The sequence below is a fragment of the Choloepus didactylus genome, chromosome 20 (assembly GCF_015220235.1).
Source record: "Choloepus didactylus isolate mChoDid1 chromosome 20, mChoDid1.pri, whole genome shotgun sequence".
Taxonomy (NCBI): Eukaryota; Metazoa; Chordata; class Mammalia; order Pilosa; family Megalonychidae; genus Choloepus; species Choloepus didactylus.
Genome location: NC_051326.1, coordinates 36,936,919 through 36,955,157, shown reverse-complemented (window position 1 = coordinate 36,955,157; position 18,239 = coordinate 36,936,919). Strand labels below are relative to the sequence as shown.

Below are 18,239 nucleotides of genomic sequence, written 5' to 3'. Positions count from 1 at the left end.
GTCACCAAAGGAAGAATGGATGAAAGCTTTGTTATTCAACCCAAGTGTGCTAGTTTGAAGCTGTTATGTACCCCAGAAAATGCCATGTTCTTCTTATCCATTCCTGTGGGGAAAGACCTATTGTGGGTGAGACCTTTTGATTAGCTTGTTTCAATTGAGATGTGACCCAGTCCATTGAAGATGGATCTTCTTAATCCTTCACTGGAACCCTTTATGAGAAGATAAAAGGTAGAAACACCAAGAGAGCTCAGAGAGAGAGAAATGCCCAGAGATGCTAAGAAAGGACCCACTGAAGACGCTCAGGGAGAAAGCCACTGAAAACAGAAGCTAAACTGGGAGAGAAGGACCAGAAGATGCCAGACATGTGCCTTCCCATGTGACAGAGGAACCCAGGATGCCAGCAACTTTTTCTCAGAGCAGGTATCCCCTTGTTGATGCCTTAATTTGGACATTTTCATGGCCTTAGAATCGTAACTTGTAACCTAATAAATCCCTGCTATTAAAAGTCAGTCCATTTCTGGTATATTGCATTTCGGCAACTTTAGCAAACCAAAGCAACAGACTACTCATTAGAGTCACCTGGGAAGCTTTAAAATCTATGCTGTCTTAATGACAGTATTTCTTATTAGGAGTAAGGTTAAGGAACTTTTTTGATGTTTATGGGTCATCTGCATATCTCTTTCTGTGAACAAACACCGTGTCCTTACCTCTTTGCCCATTTTGCTAAGGGATGGCTGGCCTTTTTTCTTCTCGATTTTTAGAAGTTCTTTATATATTAGGAATATTAACCATTATCTGCAATATAAGTTGCAAATGTTTTTTCCCCAGTTTGTCACCTTTTTTCACTTTAAAAGCACTTGATATTAGGGAATTATTTTGTAGAAAGCAAGAGGAAATGTTGGAGTAAACTCAGGAAACAGTCATTAAATTTTCTAGCTTTCTTTCTGAATAAAATCAATGTCAAATCCTTTCCTTTCCCTGTCTACTTTTTAATTAAGTCAAAGATCAACCTCAGACAACTGTATAATGGAAATCTGCAGTCTTTGCCTATCTAACATTCCTTTTCCCTTCTTGCCAGAGAACTTCTTTCGTGAAGGGAATACATTCTACGTGTTTGGGGCAGAAATAATCTAGATCCCGTCCATGAGTGTCATCATCCCTCATGATTCTGGCAGGGGCACAAGAAAACAGCCTACCAAGCAGGCCTTCCTGAAGACTTTTTTCATAAGCTGGTAAATGGTGAGTCATGGGGTGTTATCATGTGGCTATTTGGAGAGAGCATGTCCAAGAGAAAGAAAAGAGACAGAGCCTCTGTATACAGTCTAAAGCCTCTGGATTCAGCCAGTCTTTCTAAAGCAAATTAAATCTTAACCTATTCTCTTTAATTGCTTAAGGTAATCTGACTTGCCTTTCTGTAGCAAAGATTTAATGCTTTCTTTTCAGAAAGTGTCTAAAATTTAATTTTCCCCCAAATCCCATGAATCTGTTACCTCCTGAGGCCAAAACTCTCTTCCTTCTTGCTGGTCTTCCAGATAATCACGGATGATGTTTGTTTTCTGCAGGAACAGGCCCATGGAGTTGGCAAGCTCTGTGTCTTCACCAACCAAGGGGTCTTCTAACTCTGAAGCCGAGAATAGACGGGAAAGGCCAATTCCCACCAGCCCAGCAACATAGTGACAGTACTGTAAAAGATTATTTTTAAATACTTTAATAATGAAAATTTTACTAAAATGGAAATGTTAGAAATCAATAAATACAAAAAAAGGTTTCCAAAAGAATGTACATGATCTCATTTTGATTAAAAGAATACAAATATGCACATGGATATATATAGATTAAAAAACACAACACAAAGAATTTAAAAACAGTGATCTCTGGCTGATGGGGATGTAATAATGTTTATATTTTTTAATTTTTTACTTAAACTTCCTAAATTTCAACAATGTACATGTAATGCTTCTATAATAATAAAAGATTATTAAAAAATACATTAGTAAATTTTGTGACACCTGAAATTGGGAGTGGGGGGCAATGAGGGAAGATGGAGTATGTTCTAGGAGAGGAAGAATCTGGAAAGAGTAAAGATATGCTGAAACTAGAGAGAGAGAAATAATATGTGTATAGCTACAAGAAATCTAAAAAGAGAAAAGTTTTTAAATATTCTATTTTATTTGATCAGAGTTTCTATTCAACATCCTACACTTTAGTTTCCCGAACAGATCTGCACAGCAGGAAAAGGAGGTAACTATGCAGATAACCAATCCTGGTTCCTGGCAAGGAGGAGTTTTAACTTTAAATTCATGAATTGATATTCTACCACCAGTCACACTCATGTTAATTTGGGTAGCATAAACCAGCAGTCCCAAAGATGTTACCATCAAATTTTGAGGCTTGAAAAACTGACACACCAGGCCTTGGACTTCTGCTGACTCAATATGTAGCAGCATCTCTTTTGAGACCTTAATCGAAACACTACAGATACAAAACATGTAAACCACTTAGAGGTTTAAAATTTATTTGCTTCCATAGGGATGATGACTAAGTCTCACAAATGCCATTCGTATGGAAAATGGGCAAGACCTCTGTAAGTATTGTATTTTTATGTCTAGTTTTGTCCCCACAGTCAATTATGTCACTTTGTCTAGATAAGGTATTTGTGCCAGTTTGGATGTACTATGTCCCCCAAAACACCATTATCTTTGATGCAATCTTGTGGGGGCAGGCTTATTGGTGTTGATTAGGTTGAAACCTATTGGTTCAGTGTTTCCATGGAGATATGACACAATCAACTGTGGGTGAGAACTTTCACTGGATTATTTCCATGGAGTTGTTGTCCCACCCATTCAGGGTGGGTCTTTATTGGATCATTGGAGTACTTTAAAAAGAGCCATACAGGCCCAGACGCAGTACAGCTGTGAGTGACATTTTGAAGAGAAGGTGCAGCTAAGAGAGGACAAAATGCCCCAAGAGCAACATTTTGGAGAATGCCATTCTGGAACGCAACCTGGGAGCAAGCAGACGCCAGCCACATGCCTTCCGAGCTAACAGATGTTTTCCAGACGCCAATGGCCTTTCTCCAGTGAAGGTACCCTTTGTTGATGCCTCACCCTGGACACTTTATGGCCTTAAGACTGTAACTTTGTAACCAAATAAACCCCCTTTATAAAAGCCAATCCATTTCTGGTGTTTTGCAAAAGGGCAGCATTAGCAAACCAGAAGAAACCCTGGAACTGACGGACAATTTCTTCTTCATTCTGAACTTCACAATGAGGACTGCCAGCTCTGTCTTATGAGCCACACTTTGGGACTATCTTACAGAGGAACTAACCTTGTCCCATTCCTGTTCAGAAGTTACATGCTTGTCCAAAAACTCTGCCATTCCAAATCCCATTTTTCTGCAAATGTCAACAATCACTGTTTGGTATTTCTCAGCCAGATTTCTAAACTCAAGGGAGATCTGAAACAGAAACCACAAAAAAAACAGAAAACATGAAATATGTATTTACACTCTGAAAAAAACATGGTTCCTAAAATCACAAAGTAAAGCCATGACAGAACTCATTAATTATGACTCCCAAATGATTCATCTATAAGCCTAACATCAAGGTTATGCTAGTTTTCTACATATTTGAATAAGAGCAATAAACTTTATAAACATAAAAATAGAAGTGCTAAAAATGGTAAAAGTTTCTAGACTTAAAACACTCATTTCTAATACAAGTAGTAAATGAGATGCTTCAACATAAACTGGGCCTAAGAGTAAGAATTTTAGGGAAGAAAATGCTTCATTTCAAATAAACCTCGTAACAGCAAAGAATTATTTTCAAATATTTATTGAGCACTTCCTTCCAGGTACTAGGGATAAACAGCGGTGAAGAAACTAATCCCTTGTGGAGCTTATTTATATTCTAGTGAAGATATCAGCCAACCAATCTCTATTAACAATTCCCAAATTTACATCATGAAGGTATAGCATCGTCCCCGCTGCGGACTATACTTTTAATTCCTTAAAACAACTTAACTTAGCTCAATATTAGGCAAGCTACTTTTTTTTTTCTTTTCATAGCCTGAACTCTAATGTAGAAAATCAACATTGCTGTTTTTAAATTCATTGTTCCTGCACAATTATTTAAGTACAAAAAAGAGTTTATTGGTTATCAAACTACAACATAAAAACACATGAAATCTCTTAAATAAACTGTAAAATATAAATAGAGCCAACACACAATGCTGAAAGCAGTGAAGAGACTTTGTTAAAGACCAAAAAGTGTGAGATATACTTGGCCTGTTTACAGAAAGGTTAGAAAACTTGCTCAGGAAACGTCTACATTTAAGGACCTGAAACTAGAAAAGGTTGGTTGCTTAGCTCCTTAGGGACTCAGAAGCCTTAGGTATTTTGGGACTACTTTTATGAATATCAACTGTGAAATCCAAAGAAAACCATAAAATCAATCCAGTCTTTCCAGAACTCATCACCAACAGTTGCTAGAAGCTTCGAGCTCCAAGCAAAAAGACAATTCATGGTACAGACTGAAACAAACTAGCAACTCTACCAAAGGTTATTTGCTTCCCCGAATCTTCCTAGGACCCTAATCTTCAATAGCTCCTTGGCTAGCCCGGTTCTATTTGTATGTGGAAAGCCTACTTGCAATGAGGGTGGGTGAGGGAGCAGTTACACTCTTAAAAGCAAACACTTAAAAATACACTTTCACATCTGAATTTGAACTATCCCCTTCAACAACTTTTGGTACTTACTACACAATTACATAATTCAAAAAATGAAAACAGAAATATCCAGGAAAGAGTGACAATGAAAAGCTCAATGTTTTTTTCCAGAAACCCAAGGAAGGGTACACTAAAAGCAGCCTTTGACCTCTCTCTCTAAGCCCACTGGGCAGGTGAACTCACAGCCCTGCTCCCTACGAGGGACCTGACTCCCAGGGGTGAAAATCTCCCTGGCAATGTAGAATAGGGCTCCCGGGGATGAGCCTGGACCCAGCATCGTGGGACTGAAAAAATCTTCTTGACCAAAGGGGGGAAGCGAAATGAAACAAAATAAAGTTTCAGTGGCTGAGAGATTCCAAATGGAGTCAAGAGGTCACTCTGGAGGGCATTCTTAAGCGCTATATTGATATCCTTTAGTTTTTAGTGTATTGGAATAGCTAGAAGGAAACACCTGAAACTACTGAACTGCAACCCAGTGGCCTTGATTCTTGAAGACGACTGTATAACTACTTAGCTTACATGGTACAACTGTGTGACTGAGAAAACCTTGTGGCTCATTCTCCCTTTATCCAGTATGGAGAGATGAGTAGAAAAATGAGGACAAAAAGTAAATGAATAATAAGGAGGGATGGGGAGATGGATTGTTTGGGGTGTTTTTTTTTTTACTTTAATTTTTATTCTTATTCTTTTTTTGTGTGTGGTAATGAAAATGTTCAAAAAATGATTGTACTGATGAATGCACAACTATATAACGGTATTGTGAACAACAGCATTGTACACTGTGGATGACTGTATAGTTTGTGAATATATCTCAATAAATTGCATTAAAAAAAAAAAAAAACAGCCTTTGAGCACACTACTCCCTTCACATTCCGTGTCTAGGTTCCTGTAGTCTCTAGGGAACAACAAGCTGTTCCAAAAAAAGAGGGCATATTTAAGCACTTACATTTCACAACTACAATGTACTTTTAGTCTTCGGGTCACTCTCTGGTGCAAGTATAAGACAGAAGGATGCCATAACGAGTCCACTAGGATAACGGAGAAAAGCCAAACACTAAGTAAAGGGTCAAGGGCACCAAGATACTTTCATTCACTTGTGAATAAAAACTCCCCTAATCATTAACCTTAGAAATATTATATAATAAAATCAAACATTAAGTGATTCCACCTTCAGCTATATTTCAAGAGGGTTTTGTTTTGCTTTGTTCTGTGGTGTGTTTTACAGAGGCAATAAAGTATAACAGTAATTAGGCCTAAAGTTTCTGTAGCCGAGAGCGTCTGAATTTGAATCCTTGTTCTGCCACTTAACTGTGATTCACTTAGGCAAGGTGCTTAAATCTGTGTGCCTCAGTCTCCTCATCTATACAAAATGTGGATAATAACTGTACATCACATACCACGTGGTTTGCCTGTTAAAACTACAGTAAATTAAAAAAATTAAATTAAAAAAACAGTAAATTAATACATAAAATGTTTAATAACTTGACCATAGTAAATTGCTTAATAAACGTTGGTTATTATTGCTATGACAATTTAAAAATCACTTTTTTATTCCTCAAGCTGTGTTTAGAAGTAAATCTCTAAGACTTCTAGCTTTCCACTAAGAGCTAGAAAAAGATACACTCTAATCTAATTCATAATATGCAATGGAATTTCTAGAAAGCATGACTTTTAATGATATCAACTATTGATAAAGTATAAAGCACCAGGTTCAATTTCAATGCACAGCCTGACTGTATATCTAGTTACAGTTCATTTAGTTTGAATACTCAATAAAGGCTTATCCCTAAATTCTGTGCAGCCTAGGAAAAAAAAATATAAACGGAAGCTGTATTGGACAGGGTTCTCTAGGGAAATAGAACCAACAGGAGATATCTGTAAATATTATGAGATTTTTATAAGAATTCTCTCATGCAACTGTGGGGATGGGCAAGTTCAAATTCCATAGGGCAAGGCTGCAAGGTGGGAACTCTGATGAAGGTTTTCAACGAATTCCCTAGGAGAAGCTGGCTGGCTGAAGTAGAGATGGAAATTCTCCCTTCTGACTGCTGAAACCATCACTTCTTCTTTTAAACCTTCAACTGATTGGATGAGACTTCTCACATTGTTGAAGGCAGTCTCCTCAGTTGATGGTGGATGCAGTCAGCTGTAGATGCAATTAACTGACTGCTAATTTAAATCCACAAAATTCCCTCACAGTAACAATCAGGCCACTGCTTACTTGACCAAACAACTGGACACCACCACCTGGCCAGGCTGACACAGGAACTTAACCATCACAGAGGTCCATATATCATATGTTTTAAAAAAAAATTTTAATTACCAATCAAGCTAATAAGTTGTTAAATAAACTATGTTCTATCCTTCTTCACTGAAAAATGTACCTTCATAAATAACCTGAAAGATTCAAGTTTGAAGTTAAGATTTTTGGTCCCTCAAAGTTTTGATCCCAATGCAGCAGTGCAGAGAATGCTGATCCCTAGCTCCCAGCCCTAGCCTCTCCTCCTGTTCCTTGCGCTTTCCAGCACTGGGAGGGACCGCACACTCATGCATGAACACTATAGCCCTCGGGTCCAAGCTTTCTCCACAGTCCTCACAAACAATGGCCCTTGGCCATCCTTCAGGTCTAGGGGTATGGTCACTGGCAGCACGTTCCATCCTTGAAAAGACGGACTTGAAGAAATAGCCTGTGCAGACCCTGGAAGTGGGCTCAGCGAATTAGGTGGAAAGAATTCCAGAGACACGGGTACCCTGCACATGGTCTAAAAGGGGGGTAAACAAGCTATGGCAGGGGCATGCCCATGACCTCTTGGAGAGCAGCCTGGCTGGAGAAGGCCCAGAGGCTCTAAGTGAGGGACCAAGGGCAGGAGCTTCTCTTACCCACGTCTCAGAGCAGTAATGTCTGTGTCAGTGAAGCCAAGCCAATGACCCCCTTTTAAGCTATGTGTTCTGTCCTAGGACCTAGCCCCAAACTGACTTTACACCTAACCCTAGGCAAGTGGTTCACTTTTCAATTTGTACATCTGGTCTGTCTCAAGACGATGCTGGGATAGATCAGCACACACACAAATCGTTCCTTTAGAAAACAGGCACAATTAATTTATATTTCTATCTCAGGTTGAATCACAGACGGAGAGGACCTCAAATTCAAGTACCTTAAATTTATACAAAGCTGTCATCATACTCATATGGATATAAAAGATCAACAACAAAATCCTAACACCTAACCTGCGCTTTCTGCTTCCTTTTAAGCTACACCAGAAGCAAGTCTTTGCATTCAGAATGACAGTGTCTGTCACTTTCTAACTTTACTATCCAAAACAGGAAAAGATGGATTTAATATTTAAAATCAGAAACCTTGCAGAACACAGCTTTACTTTTCCACTGGAATGTTATATGTGTAAAGGAATAGACTTAGGTTTTATAAATATATGGGAATACTGTCTGAAAATTTACCAGTGATATCCTCCCATATTATTTTAATATTTACACATTTTCAGATTTTCTCATCTTTTCTACTGGATAGGGCTCCCCTGATTTTTATAATACCTAAAATATTTGTCCCCTGAGCAGAAATTATCTAATTGTTATGAATCTACTCAAGTCAAAAGTAGTTGGGGGGGTTTTGTTCTTAGGGGCTAGGTCTAGCTAGAATAACATATAATTAATTTCTAATAATAAAAATTTACAAATTATAAATGGAGAATGACAACTGCAGCACTTCATCTGCTTTAGCAGAATTCAAAAGGCTTTGCAATCAATGAATGACCACAGATATCTGGTCAAAGGAAACCAATCTTTGGATCACCAGGTGTGCTGCCAGAGCTCTTTCTTAGGTTAGAGCTCAAATCTCTCACCTAATTATTCTTTAACATTCATTTTCTTTCTTCTTCTTTGATTGTATCATATCAACTCCATCTAATTATTCTTGTTTTTGTGGAGAACTTGTGGGTTTCCAGAAAAATCATGCAGAACATAAGAGTACCCATATACCCCCCCCCCTTATTAACACATTGCATTAGTGTGGTTAATTTTTGAAGGAATATTATTATAATTGTACTATAAATGATACACCATGGTTTACATTACAGTTCCCTGTTTCTGCTATACAGTCCTATGGGGTGTTTTTTTTTTTTTTGATAATTTTTATTCTAGTAACCTATATACCCACCTAACTATACTTCACAGCCTTCTTTTGATTTGTATTACACTGCATTGTATTTTTGGCTTTGGCACTGAAGACATGGTTTCAGCAATCTGAAATGACCATTGTTCCTAAGGAGTCCTTCTCAAATATTTCTTGGTAATGGGTGGGATCTCTTTCTGTCCACCCAACTCCCCTTTCCATTCAAGTATATACATTTGTTTTAATAGCAAGGACCATAAAGACAGTTCTTCCCAAGAAACTCTGGCAACCATGAACAAAAAGAATGACTTCTCTGGGCTGCTAAAGAACACGTGACTTTGCTGTATCAAACCTTTATTTATAAGAAGATATGAAAGAATCATTTATTTTTTGTAAGACATGCCAATTCTAGTCAAGCGGGACCTAGTCACATGTATAACAAACTTGAAGTACATTCTGAAGCTCAAGATTTTAATTACAACCCACTGTACTCCAACATATGAATTAATAAGCTAATACTTATAGAATACCTACCATATAATAGGGGCTGTTCTTAGTACTTTGTATGTATGAACTTATCTAATCTGCACAGCTCTAATTTTACAGATGAGGAAACTGAGGCACAAAGAACTTACATGACTTGCCCAGAGTGGCTCTAAGTGGCAGAGGATCATCCGTCTCCCCACACCTCACCCCAGCTGCCAGGAGTCCCAGGGCTGCTACCATCCCGTGCAGCAATCCCATCTAACAGGCTCAGGGTACACAAGAGGCCGGTACTACTACATAGTTAGGCATATTACATACTCAATAGGTTTCTGCAGCCAAGTCTGAGGATCAATCCTTTACAACAATGGGAATCTGAATGCATCTTTCCACACAAAGAAACATCAGACTTCCAAACAACATACTGGTAATAACAATAGTAGGTAACGGTGTTCTAAGAGCTTTACCTATAGTAACTCTTTCAATCCTCACAACACTATGAGGTAGGCACTATTATTGCCCCTATTTATAGATGAGGAAATGGAGGCACAGAGAGGCTGGGTAACCAACCACCAGTTAATAAGTAGGAGAATTGAGATTCCAACCCAGGTAGTCCGGCTTCTGAGTCTTAGCCATCAGAGCTCTTAACCATCACATCATGCTGCCTTAGACTGCTTATTTTACCTTTATCTATAGATATGTGGACTAGCTGGCAACTACACAACCAACTATAAACACAGCTATATGCAGAAGATTTTTAATCCCACTACCGTTGGGAAGTCCTCCAGCACTTGTCGATCCTTCTCCTTGCTCTCCATGAACCGCCAGTCTGGTTCATAAAGGTAAGAGTGAAAGTTGTGTAACATTGGGACCTTTTTTTCCACACTGATGGTCATGTCATCTTCAAGTGTGTCCAGAGCTCGAAGAACCAGATAAAATATGCATACTGCATTGCTGTAAAAAAGAGGAAGAACAATTAATATCTTGGAACAAGCATCCAAAAATACTGATTTTAAAATAACATCTAACTTGTGCCAGGTCATTTTCTAAAACTTCCTATATCCTCAACTGTGCAGAGGTATGAAACGAAATCCAAGGCCTTAAGGTAATACAAGATTCATAAGAATTATTAAATCAAATATTAAGCTACATTCAACACCATTAAAAAAGCCACATATGGTCTTGATCTCCAGATAATTTAAAATGTACCACAATCTCCTACTAACCACACCAGATTTAATAAACTATGATGTAAATATAGTATTCATAAAGTTTCAGAGAAGCTACTTCATAAACTAAGACCCACCTTCAATAAGCAGTTAAAATTCTTCCTCAACAGAGTTCTCTCTTCCCCTTCTAAAAAGTGAGTTGTCTTCAGTTGTGCAAACCACAAAATTTCATTTCATTTACTTTGTTTCCAAATAATAAACTCCAACAGAATAAGTGATAAATTTACTATGTCAAATTCAGATCAAGGTCATTGCATAGGGCAATTTCCTAGTGATTTCCAGCATTAAAATATCACATTATTCAGTTCACTGAATGTTTCCTCTGTACTTAAAAGACTTAGTTGGTTTTCCTTCCTTAGATGGGAGCAATAAACTTCTGTAGTTTATTTATATAAAACAAAAACAAAAACTTAACAGCTGGATGTTACTACTACTCCAAAATGAGTTATATTTAACTAATGGAGTACAGACCAAATGTTTAGACCAAACTAACATTTTGCAGATACAAAAGAAAGTCAAAAGACACAATAACGTCTCAGAATAAATACTATTATATTTAGGCAACTGGTGTAAAATTCATGTGTATATTCTGCACAGAGGCAGCTTCAGAAAAATTAACGCAATACCAGAAATGCAAAGTAGCTTAAACGAAGCCAAGAAAAATGCCTGATCTGCCCAGAGACAGGTTCAGCTGCCAGGACTAAAAAAAGTTAATAAACACCACCATCCTCCCCACCCCCACCCTTCCTTCCCTAAAAGAGCGGTGCTTGTTGGGACACTATTTGATGGCAACGTGCTTGGAAGGACATTCTCAAGTAAACACATGGGCATTTCAACCCCAAACGTTTCCTTCGCTCAGGTAGGACTACGTTTTGGGCAACTCACAAGCTCAGAGGCTGCAAAACTGGGTGCTATGTCAAAAAGTAGCTCCAAATGACTCGAAGGCCCCTGGAAACGCTTCTCTCCCCCAAGTCAAAAGAAGCTGCCTCTGCCACTCACCGCATTTCCCCATCCAGCGCCTGGATTACAACTGCGAAACTGCGACTGGTCTGATTGAGATACTTGTAGCAAGTTTTCAAGCTGCTGCTGAGCGAGTCCTGCGGGCCGGGAAGACACACGGAGGTGGGAGAAGTCGAGGAGCAGGAGTGGGACTGGGGCAGGCGCCCGGCCGAAGGGCTTCGGCGCCGGCCTGAGACGCCCTCTCCCCGGGGCCAGTCCTTGGAGGGCCAGGCGGAGGGAGGCAACGGGCAGCCTCGCGGGGGGCTCCCGGGGCCCGGGGCCCTGGGCGCGGCGGCGGGGCTCAGCACCAAGGTCCTCTTGAAGAGGGACATGGCCTTGGTGCTGCAGGCGGCTGCGGCCATGGGAATCGCGGCTTCGGCGCACGCTGCTGCCTCCATAGACACCGACCGAGCTGGGAGGCGCCCGCGGCGGGGCGGGCTCCCCTCCGCACCGGCCCGCAAGGCAGGCTCAGCGCGCCCCGCCTCCGCACGTGCGGGGCCACCCGCCCGCTTAACCCTCCAAACCCAGCCCGGCCTGGGGCCCCCGGCTCTTTGCCACCCAGGCGTTCTTTCCCCTCCTTTATCCCGTCTCTCCTGCACCCACAGGCTGCTAAAATCACCCGGTCCACTCTATTATTCTCCTGAAAGCTCGCTATCCCTTTTAAGATTTCTTCTTGTCTTTCCCTTTGAAATTAGTGGAACGAAGCAAGCTGTTCCCTGAACTTTACTCTTCTCTACGGAAAACAAATGACTGTGTTGTTCCAGGAAAAAAAAATGCCATATTTTCAATGTAACAGATCAGAAAGAATTACAAATTGCTTTTAGGAGAGAAAAGGGAAATATTTGAAATATCTAACAACAGGGAATGTTGGGTTTTTCGTTTTTGTTTTTTTAGGCATAGCCACTGGTAGGAAATCCCACAAAGTCACTTCAGAATGTTAATAGTGAACCCTGGGCCGCTGGTGGGTTTTATCTGTATTTATTTCCTAAATTTTCTTACCATGTATGCATTTTATTTTATCAAAATGGGTGAAGTTTTTTTTTTTTTAAATCACAATAAAAAAATGAGAACTTCATTTTTATTCTATCCCAATAAAAATATTAATAAAAATTAATATTTACTAGGTACCAATTAGTTTAGTACATAAAAATACTCAATAAAGGTTTGATGAATAAAGGAATACACTCATAAGAGTATTTTTAAATAATTCACCAACTCCTTCCCTTTCAGAATGTAGAGGCAAGACTCCACAGTAAGATAAGAAAAAGACAGCCGTTAACTGAGATCCATGTCACAAGACCGAAAGTAATACTTTCCCTACACTGCCAAATGCTGTAACTCAGCTACAACTACCCATTCCCTGGCTAATGTCTAACCATGAGTTTCAATAAATGCGAAGGGGCAATCCTAACTGGCTTTTGTTTGTTTTTTGGTTTTGTTGTCGTGGGGTTTTCCCTTCCTAACTGGTCTTGAAAAGCAAGGATCTTCAAGACCACTAGCCTCCCTCCCTTCCAACATACCCCTCCAATCTTAAAGGTAGCAAGGTAAATAAACTACTTCCCTCTCTCCCACTCTACCATTCTCTTTTCCTGTAACCTATTTGTTTCATGACTCCCCTTATAACAATTTCCTCAAGCTACCAAGAATATAGGAAGATGCAACCGTTAAGCACACTGTGGAATACACTGCTCATTATAAAAATTTCCACTGCCTGATTCTCATGAGCTAGGAAAAAAAAAAAGCTAAGGCTCCTGCTGGCTTGTCCCTAGAGGCTCCTAAGGTTTTTTTTCATTGCTGAGATTTATGAAGTGCACTCCCAAGGAACTCTCATGTGGGAGAAAGCAGGGATGAAGGACATTTAAAGGAAGGGTGCAATGTGGTTAGACGTACAAAGGCTGATCTCTCAGGACTAGGCTCCAGCCTCAAGCTGAAAGACATTTCCATAGTGAAAAGCTAAATACTGTTAATTTATTTCTTTTAGTAATACAATTTAGTTTTCCTTCAGAAAAAAATAAATTTCCCTTTATCTCATAATTCAGAATCCTTAACCTTCATGGCCTGGATCCAGAGCCAATGCTCTTGTCCATCAGTTTATTCATCGAGCAGATATTCTTGAACACCTGTTATCAGCCTGGCACTATACTGTGTGCAGCGTAGCAGGATGCTATGTATAGACAAATAAGACACTTGAAGGGCTCACCATCTAGTCAGGGCAACAAGGTGTTATAAAATTGTTCATAGAAAATTTGGGAAGACACCATACTGAGATGCTTGGTTTCATTACCTATGAAGTTCTCAAATGTTTTCTCTGGCACTGTTTCCCCTGATGGTATCAGTCATATAGCTTGTATTATGGTTATTTGTGTACTGGTTTTATGTTCCCCAGGTCTTTTGGATTTAAGATTCTGCATTTGATTCAAGATTTTAAGCTTTTTGAAAATAGGACTCTTGTTTGATGCATCTTTGGCACCTGAAACACAATAGCTTGTCAATACATATAAAAATGAATTAATGAACCAGAGGTGGATGTGCTGCTCTCAAGAATCTTATAGCTTTTAAACCAGATAACGTACATAAATATGGCAGAATATAGTAAATGCCATAAGAAAATTAAGAGAAAATCACATCTGGCTAGCATATGGGGTTAGTCTTTTGAGGGATGCTTTGAAGAAAATTCAGCTTTAAATTCTTCCTGTGCCTACTCAAGAAACATTTGTTTAATAAGAGAGCCTTTATTAAAAGATTTCTTATCTGGGACCCTATTGAAATTATTTCCAATTATTTATGTTATTGAACATTTTCCATTTTTCCAGGATTAGAATAGTGTCCAATGTTAACAGATTCTTATGGGTATCTGTGAACTAAAAATAAATAATTACTGCTTTACAACCCCAGGTGTGTTACTGTACAGTTTCCTTCCAAATACTTCCAGTGACAGATATTTGCTACCCCTGGAGACAGTCCACTCAGTTTCCAGACAATTTTTGTTTTTAGGAAGTGCTACCTCGTGAAATCTTATCTCCCTGCAACTTTCACTGTTTGTTCTACTTGTGGAGCCACAGGCAGTTTAATCCTTGCTTTGTAATACAGCTCTTGAAGTATTTAAAGAGAACTCTCATTTTCTCTCTAATAATATTGATATCTAAGCCAAATGTTTTGTAGTCTTCCTTTAGTTATTCATCAAGTGTTTCTCTTTCCTCATCATTTACTATCCTGGCCACTGTCACTTTAAAGTCTGGTGTTCAGAATTGAACACAGTACTTTTAAGTGTGGTCTGGTCATTTCAGAACTCTCCTTTCTTATGGATGCTTTATTTCTAATTCACATAGTTTAAGATTACTTTCACTTTAAAAAATGTATTTTTAATCCTGAAATATTTCAAGCAAATGGAAAAGTACTGAAAGCAATATAACAAATCATTTTGTGTTCCTCACTGAGATTAAACACATACTAGGTTTCTGCCATATTTGCTTCATCTATATACACCATCCTGCTACACTGCACACAGTATAGTGCCAGGCCGGTAACAGTGTTCAATAATGTCTGCTCAGTGAAAAAACTGATGGACAAGAGCATTGGCTCTGGATCCAGGCCATGAAGGGTAAGAAGGATTCTGAATTATGAGAAAAAGGGAAATTTATTTTTTTCTGAAGGGAAACTAAATTGTATTACTAAAAGAAATAAATTAACAGTATTGGCCTTTGTGATATTTCTATTGGGGAAAAAAGTAAAAGCTCTTGATACAACCCACTAATTAGACCGAATGTGTCTATTCAGTCAACAATCATTCAAGAATAATTCTCAGTTGGAATAAATACCTCTCCAACCATTCATTTAAGAACGGGTACAGGAATGAGGCAGATAAAATATAAATCAAGCAAGGTTCTGGTCTTCAAGCAGCCAACAACACAGCTAATCGACAGACATATAAATAATTAATAATCACTTAGAAGAATAGATCACTGTTATTTTTTAAAACTCAGGAAGAACTAAGGAAAAACGATTAATAAGGCTGCAAGAAAGTGGAGGTAGCTTATGGAGATGGTGCAAATGAAAACTGGAAGGATGAATAAGATTTCATCCCAGAAAAAGCACTCCACATGGTAATATTACAACATTTAGATAATCATGTCACAAAATTCTCTCACGTCTTCCCAACTTAATCTACCTCAAAATTGCAATCCACGGATCAAAGTACAAATGAACATTTGGTGTTCACGGAGAGAACAAAATGTGAAACTACGTGAAACCAATGTCTTCAGTGGACAGGAATATTTTAAAGACCCAGTTTCTTGGGAAGATAGAGGTGACCTTCCAAGGAGACTAAATCCACCTGGGTCAGCCAGGGCGCTGACGGCCGATTAAGAAACCAGCAGGTGGAACTGGCTAGCGGGGGGAGGGTCTGCTCTTCTGGGGAAATCCGGGAGCCCGCGGCATTTGGTCCCCGCTCATTCGCGCCCGCCTCGCCCTGGACCCCCGGAAGCGGCCGCCCGGCGCAGCCTCCCTGCCCCGGCTGGGATGCAGGGATGCTCGGCCCACCTGGTCCATCTTGGGTATCATCTTCCGGTGGCCGCCCATCCGGAACCAAAGCAGGTTGTAGAACTCCTCCGGGTGCCCCAAGCACTTCACGAACTCCATCCTGATGGCGGATGGGCTGGCTGTCGGGGTCGGGCGTCAGTCCTCAACCCTCGGAGTACCTTCAGCCAGCAGAGGCTCAGCGAACTGGGAAGAAAACGACCAGAAGGGCGCGGCGCCGCGGGGAGCGGAGACCGCAGGCGAAAGGAGCTCCGCCCGGCCCCCGCCCACCTCCAACCGGCCTCCGGCGCTCGTGCAGCCGCCCGCCGGCTCGCGGGGTGGACTGACAGGGGCTGATTGGCCAGGGCCGCTCGCACCAGTAAGACGCCGGCCAATCGGCAGCGGGATGAGCCTGATGTGACGACTACATCCTGCACCTTATTGGAGATGGGTTAGAAGCTGGAGAATCGGATTGGCGCTCTTAAAGGGCTGGGCCTTTGTTTTCTTTGGCGTGTCCCAGGCCGAGAAACGCGCGCAGATCCGGAAAGCGGGAGTCGGCTGATGCGTGCCACTTAAGTGCAACTCTGGCGAGGGTGTGCGATGTCAGCCCGGCAGAGACAAGCCTGGCTGACAGCTGTTGCTAAAACTGTGTCAATGTGACACCCACGGTGTTTAGTTGTGTTTCTTCCTGCCAGACAGGTTAGCTTTTCATTGACGCGCTCCCTCCAGGGTATCCATAGAGCCTCCCCAGCTCATCTTATCTTGTATTCTGGACCTGCTATACTAATAGATGATGACTTACAGGAAACAGTCTGTCTGGGCATGATCTTTGGTGCAAACTTATGCCTGACATTTAATTCTTACATTATCTTATATGTTAGTATGCCAGTTGGCATACATTATGCCCTCCAGAAAAAGCCAGGTTCTTTAATGCAATCTTGTGGGGGCAGATGTATTTAGTCTTGATTAGATTGGAGATGGCTGTTGGAGATACTAGCCCAGAGTTTACCACGAGAAGCTAAGCTTAGACATTTTGGAGAATACCACTTTGAAATGCAACCTGGGAGCAAGCAGACATCAACCATGGGCCTTCCAAGCTAACAGAGGTTTTCCATACGCAAACGGCCTTTCTCCAGTGAAGGTATACTCATGTTTATGCCTTGGTTTGGACACTTTTATGACTGTAGAACTAGAAATTTGTAACCAAATAAACCCCCTTTATAAAAGCCAATCCATTTCTGGTATTTTGCATAACAGCAGTATTAACAAACCAGAACAGTTAGAAAGATTTGAATTAAAAATATACTTATATTTTAGATAATAGATAAAAATATATACACACATAGTGTGAATGTATGTATATGTGTGTGCATAAATATATTCTTCTAGATACAAATAAGCTATTACTCAGTATTTTCATAGCACTGGTCTGAAAATGAGGTTTCACAAGGTAAAGTGAGTTTTCAAAAAGGGGGAGGGATGGCCCCTGAGAAGCTGAAGACTGTCTCCAAAGCCTCTCTGTGGCCTAAGGTCAAATGAATTGGCGCTTTAACAGGTAAAAGGAGTGTCTAAGATATGACCCTATAAAGATAAGTAAATATGGGAGACAAAGAATATATGAGAAAAGGAAGGATTTAATTGAGATATAATGAAGCATGGCTGACTTAGAAATAAGAATGCTGTGGCTGTAAGGAGTTTTTGATGCTGGCCTCTGGCAAGAGTCTAAACAGAAAATAGACAGTGGAGAGGCACATCTGAACTTAGTGACTTGGTCATCCAGATTTAAATAATACTTGGAAAAGTTTTGGATCCCAGTGGATTACAGTAGCATTTTCTATGTTATTTTCCAAGGAACAGTAAAGGTAAAATAAGTTTGGGAAAAACTGGGTAGAGCAAAGTTAAACTGTTTACTGAGGGAATCCTTGGAGTCTTTATTAACTCCATGAAGTTCCAAGAGGGTTATTTTAATTTCTTAGCCTGCTCAAGCAAATATCATGAAATGGGTTGGCTTAAACAATGGCAATTATTAGCTTATGGTTTTAAGGCTAAAACAAAGTCCAAATCAAGGCATCGTCAAGGCAGTGTTTTCTCCCCAAAGACTGTGTTCTGGGGATGACTGCCGGAAATCCTTGGTCACATGGCAAGGCACATGGTGGCATCTC

General features: G+C 40.1%; 1 protein-coding gene across 2 annotated transcripts in view; it reads right to left on the bottom strand.

Annotated features, from left to right (window-relative positions):
* FDFT1 (farnesyl-diphosphate farnesyltransferase 1) overlaps positions 1-16,370 on the bottom strand; it is a 44,239-nt gene extending 27,869 nt beyond the window's left edge. The window contains exons 1-5 of one of the 2 annotated variants that reach the window (XM_037812510.1): positions 16,102-16,370; positions 11,563-11,660; positions 10,105-10,288; positions 3,329-3,457; positions 1,491-1,682 (exon numbers count right to left, since the gene is read on the bottom strand). In XM_037812510.1, the coding sequence (XP_037668438.1) occupies positions 1,491-1,682; positions 3,329-3,457; positions 10,105-10,288; positions 11,563-11,660; positions 16,102-16,200 (702 nt within the window). In that variant the 5' untranslated portion in view covers positions 16,201-16,370. Of the gene's footprint in view, positions 1-1,490; positions 1,683-3,328; positions 3,458-10,104; positions 10,289-11,562; positions 11,998-16,101 lie in introns of those variants that run through there. The other variant, XM_037812509.1, reaches the window with a different exon arrangement.
* Between the last annotated feature and the right edge of the window lie 1,869 nt (positions 16,371-18,239).